Here is a 4897-nt window from a genome sequence, read left to right on the forward strand (position 1 = left end):
CGGAGGACCAGCTCGTAGCTCTGGGGGGCACAGGGGAGGCAGCAGCTGCCGGGAGGGGCCCGAGGCCCAGGCGTGCCACCCAGGGCAGGAAGTGCCGGGAGTGGAGGCCCCACCTCTGCGCCCCACACTCACCACCCCTCCCTCGCCCCTCCCACCCTTCCAGGGCAAAGACTCCCGGCCGATAGCTCTGCTCTCTGCCCTGTGAACTCCGACCTCCCTTTGCTGGAAGTCAGTGTCCCCGGGTGTTACGGGGCGAAGGAGCCCCCAGAAAGGTCTGTCCACCTTCTAACCCCCAGAACCATGTGCCCTTATTGGGAAGAAGGGTCTCTGCAGATGGGGTTAAGTGAAGGATCCAGAAACGAGATCATCCCAGACTACCCAGGTGGGCCCCAAACCCATGACAAGGGTCCTCATGAGTGACCGAAGAGACACAGACACCCGGGGAGAAGCCACGTGGGGGCAGAAGCCGAGGTTGGGGTGATGCAGTGACAGGCCAGGGACCGTCTGCAGTCCCCAGACTGGGAGAGGTGGCGGGTCCTCCCGGAGCTCTGCAGGGATCGCGGCCCTGCCCGCTGCGCCGCCAGGCTCTGGCTCCGGGGCCGAGGGAATCCGTGTCTGCTGTCTGAAGCCACCAGGTCTGTGGCCGTCTGTGGCGGCCCCAGGACACGGGCACAGCTGGAGGCCTGTGGGTGCCACTGAAGGCCACCGTACAAACTCTCCTGGCAGGTGCCCTCACCTCTACGAATAGCTTGATGGCCTTGGAGCAGGTGACGCCAGTGGTCCCACAGGGGACATTCTCGGTGACGATGCGGAAGGTGCCGTGGGTGGTGTTGCCCCCACAGTAGTCCTGGACAGGAAAAGATCAGGCCTTGGTCACAGCCTGAGCATGTCCAGCCTGCAGAGCGGGCGGGGGCCGCGCAGGCCACGTACCTGGGCCAGGGTGTACTCGCAGCTGCCTTCGAAGCTGTAGCGCTCGCCGTCGAAGGTGATGAAGTGGCCGTCCCCATAGGCCACGCAGGTGCCCAGGCAGGGCCGGCGGCTGCACTCCCACCGGCGGTTCCTGCAGGTGCTGCTCGGGGTGGGGGGCGGGGCCTGTCAAGGCGGGCTGCCCTCCCAGAGCCCATCCCTCCAGCCCAGCCGTCCCACCCCGCGCACCACCACGCAGCCTTGCGGCCGGGCCCACGTCCGCGGCGGTGCCAAGGACAGGCCTGGCCCCCGGCCCCTTCCTCCACGGGAGGGCCCCCAGGCGCCTTCCAGAGAACGGACTCCTCCTCCCGCCAAGGCCCCCGCCGTGCTGGGGCCAGCTGGGCCACCGCCCTGGGTCTGCCCTGCCAGGCGCCTCTGGGACCCGCGACTCACCAGGTGTTGCAGTCGACCTTGATGGTGTCCCCGGGCCTGTACGAGGCCTCGTTGTGCACGCAGGGGCAGTCCTCCTCGGCGACGCAGCCCCCGGCCCCGTCCGACACCAGCCCCGGGGGGCAGACACAGCCGGACACGCAGTGCGTGCTGAACTGCGGGGCAGACGGCACCGGTCAGGGCCAGACACCAGGACTCGTGGGCGCCGTCGCACGGGCCCTGGGATGCGCAGGCGCAGCGGCTGCCAGGGTGGCACCGTGGGTGGGGCGGGGTCTGGGGTCAGCAAGCCACAGCCGCCCGCCACCCGCGACACCAGGACCGCCCAGAGCCCGGCTCCCTTCGCAGCCCCCGCGCCCTGCCGCTTGGACGGCGGGAGGCGTCCGCTGTGCCCGGAGACTCACGCAGTCCACGTCCAGCGAGTGGCAGCTGCGGAGGCACTCGGCCCCCGGGGCGCCCGCGGAGGTGTTGCTGCAGTCCAGGTACACCATGGGCGCCACACAGCCTGGGGGCAGAGCTCCGTGTGGGGGTCCCGCGGGAGGGCAGCCCCCGGCCCCACGCATCCCCGACTGCGTCCTGATCACGGCGCCCAGGCTGCTGCGGCCCCTCCCCTCCCGGAGCCCCTCGGCAGGGCGGGCGCGGGTGGCGCGGGCGCTACCTGTGCTCGTCTGTGGTGCGGCGCCCAGGCAGCTCAGCCTCCCACTCACACACGAGCTACGAGAGACAGACAACAGCCTGGACCCGGCTCTGCGCCCGCCTCGCGCCTACGTCCGCCCCTGGAGGTGCTGGGCGAACCCCCACGGGTGGGCGAGAGGCCGCCGGACCCTCGGGGGTTGGGACCTGGCCCTGCGCTGCGAGCGGCCACCTCCAGGGCCGGGGCGGGAGCGGGGCACCCCCGAGGGACACGCGGCCTCCAGCCCCCGGCAGGAGCCTGGGAGCAGCCTCCCGGCCTCCTTCCCCGCTCACCACACGGCGCCGCTGTCGTGCACCACCTCCCCGGGGGCCACCGCGGAGCCGTGGAGGTAGCAGGGGCACTCGCGCGCAGGCACGCAGGCGCCCGCGTCGTCCAGGAAGGTGCCCTCGGCGCAGGTGCAGCCGTCCACGGGCACGAAGGAGACGCCGCAGGTGACGTCCCCCTCGCTCAGGGCGCGGCAGCTGGGCGGGCAGGCGTCCACCACGTAGGCGTAGCTTTGGGACTTGGGGCAGCTGCTCATGTACTTGGCTGTAGGCGGCAGGGCGGGGACGCGGCGGTCGGCGGCGGGGCCTGGGGCGGCCCCGGCTCACCCCGTCCTGGACTCGGTGTCCCCGGCCTGGCGCGTGGATCGTGAGGGTGCGAGGTTCCCGCGAGGTGCTTGGCTGGGACCCCCCTGACGGCGGCTGCCCCCGGGCCCCAGCACCCCGACCCCGGGGCCGGAGGGCGGCGTGGGGTCACCGCCCCAAGGGGGCCGCTGCACACTCACCGCAGACGCCGTCCCTCCAGCCGCGGAGCAGCACGCCCTTGGCGGCGCAGGCGCGCACGTAGGAGGACAGGGCGGCGCACATGCAGTCCTCGCTCTTCTCGCAGTTGCACGTGTCGAACATGCAGTTCTGGGGGGGCCGGCAGGCGTCAGGGCCCGTCCTGCCTGGGCCGGAGCCCCCCGAGGAGGAGGAGCCCCAGAAGCAGGAGAGGGGCAGCATGAGGTGGGGGTCGGGGTGGGGATTCCCGCAGCTGCGAGCAGGGTCAGGGCCACCAGAGGCCGCCGTGGCCACAGGGGCAGCGGCGCCGAGTGCGAGAGGGGAGGCTGCACAGGAGGGGTCTCGCAGGGCAGGGCTGCAGGCAGGGGGCCCGGCCGGAGACACGGGGTGGGCCTGGGTCTGCCCTGAAGACACATCATGGGGCTGAGCCCTGTGCACTTCGGAGCTTTGGGCTCCGGGAAAGGGGCAGGTGAGCCACCGCTGTGGGCCGAGTTTCATCCCCCAAAGACGTGCTGGGGGGGTCTTAACAGCCTGGGGAGGGGCGTGTTTGGAAAGAGGGTCTTCGCGGATGTAGCAAAGTTAGGACGCGGCTCTGACCCGTGTCTTTAGGAAAAAGGTGTGGGCGCCAGCATAGCCGCAGCCCGGAGGGGCAGGTGGACCTGCCAGGGGCCGTGGGCGCCGGCCCTGCCCACACCTGCCGCCTCCATCCTCTGGCTTCCAGCCACCAGCTCGTGCCGCTTTGCCGTGGGGACAGGCGGCCTTGAGGAAGGGACCCTGCCAGGCCTCCTCCCCAGCTCTGTCCCCAGCGTCCCCCAACCCGGCCCTGGGGCCGCGGCCGTCGTGGGCACTCACCGAGTGGAAGGGCGCGGGGTTGACGACGGAGTGGCAGCTCGAGAAGGCGCCGGCGGGGTTGGTCAGCCATGAGCACCAGTGCCGGGCATAGTTCTCTGCGGGGGAGGGCCGGGGGCACCACGTGATCGTGCGGCTCCGCCCCGCGCCCCTCAGCCCCCGGGAACAGTGAATTGGAACCTGGGGCCCACCCTGCCGTGCCCCGTCCGCCCGCACCCCTGCCCTCCTCACACCCTCCTGCCTCCGTGGGGCTCCCCGAAGCCCCGCCCGGGGATCCCCACGGCCTAGGGGACAGGAATGGCAGGCCGGGTGGGACTTGAGCCTGGGGTGGCCCCAGGCTGGGGGTTACCGTTCTCCACGCTCAGGGAGCAGGGGTCCTCGAAGCTGTTCCTGACGTTGGGGCAGGCGGCCTGGGTCTTCCAGGTGTTGGCAAAGGCCGCGCCCGTCCCCTCCACCACCCCGCTGAGGGCCGTGAAGTCGTCCGCCTGGTTCTGGTTGAAGTTCCCGCAGAGGCCTGGGGGCGGGACGGGGGGACGTCAGTGGGCCCCATCCAGCCTGCGTCTCCCTGGGGCCTTGCTTCCAGAGCCCACTGCAGGTAGCCGGGCGGCAGCCCCCTCCCGTCCTCCGCACTTCCGGCCACTGTCAGACATCTGTGTCCTGGGCTGGCGCCGGCCCCTCCCCAGTCCCCTCTGCTGCCGGCCTCTGCCCACCGCCACCCCTGCCGGCCCCCCACGGAAGCCCCCGCAGCCCCACTGGGCCCTCACCGCATGTCTGGCCGCGGTATGCGGGGTCCAGCCGGACGAACACCTGCATGAGTGGCACCAGCTGCACCTGCAGCTGCAGGCCGGCGCCTGCCTGCGCCACGAGGAAGAAGCTCGAGGGTCTGAAGATGGTGATGTTGGCTGGGGGGGGGGGCGGGGCGGGGCGTCAGAGGGCGGAACCGGGGCTGAGGGACAGACGCAGGGCCCCTCCCTCGCAGCCTGCGGGGGGCCTTGTCACCCCCACTCTGCAGCCCAGACCCCACCGTGGGCTGTTCCGGGACTGCCTGAGGCCAGGGTCCGAGCGGGAAGCTACCAGGCTCTGGGAGCTGAGCCCGCCCTGGAGGCGCCGGCCCCGGCCCAGCTGCCCGGGGCTGCCGCGTACCTGCCGACACGGGCAGCTGGGTGTAGATGGAGTTCATGAACACGCTGCCGTCCGCCTGGATCCGGATGACCTGGTGGGGGTGGGCAGGGTCAGCGGC

At 71.9% G+C, this 4897-nt stretch overlaps 1 protein-coding gene across 1 annotated transcript in view; it reads right to left on the bottom strand.

Moving 5' to 3' along the window:
- LOC105816498 (mucin-5B-like) overlaps nt 1-4897 on the bottom strand; it is a 64945-nt gene that overhangs the window by 50982 nt on the left and 9066 nt on the right. Inside the window, exons 16-24 of the mRNA XM_012651929.1 lie at nt 3661-3755; nt 2814-2940; nt 2320-2575; nt 2012-2067; nt 1758-1858; nt 1360-1511; nt 931-1069; nt 737-847; nt 491-647 (exon numbers count right to left, since the gene is read on the bottom strand). Coding sequence (XP_012507383.1) covers nt 491-647; nt 737-847; nt 931-1069; nt 1360-1511; nt 1758-1858; nt 2012-2067; nt 2320-2575; nt 2814-2940; nt 3661-3755 — 1194 coding nt within the window. The remainder of the gene's footprint in view (nt 1-490; nt 648-736; nt 848-930; nt 1070-1359; nt 1512-1757; nt 1859-2011; nt 2068-2319; nt 2576-2813; nt 2941-3660; nt 3756-4897) is intronic.

The sequence above is a fragment of the Propithecus coquereli genome, unplaced genomic scaffold (assembly GCF_000956105.1).
Source record: "Propithecus coquereli isolate 6110/MARCELLA unplaced genomic scaffold, Pcoq_1.0 Scaffold377, whole genome shotgun sequence".
NCBI classification, from domain to species: domain Eukaryota; kingdom Metazoa; phylum Chordata; class Mammalia; order Primates; family Indriidae; genus Propithecus; species Propithecus coquereli.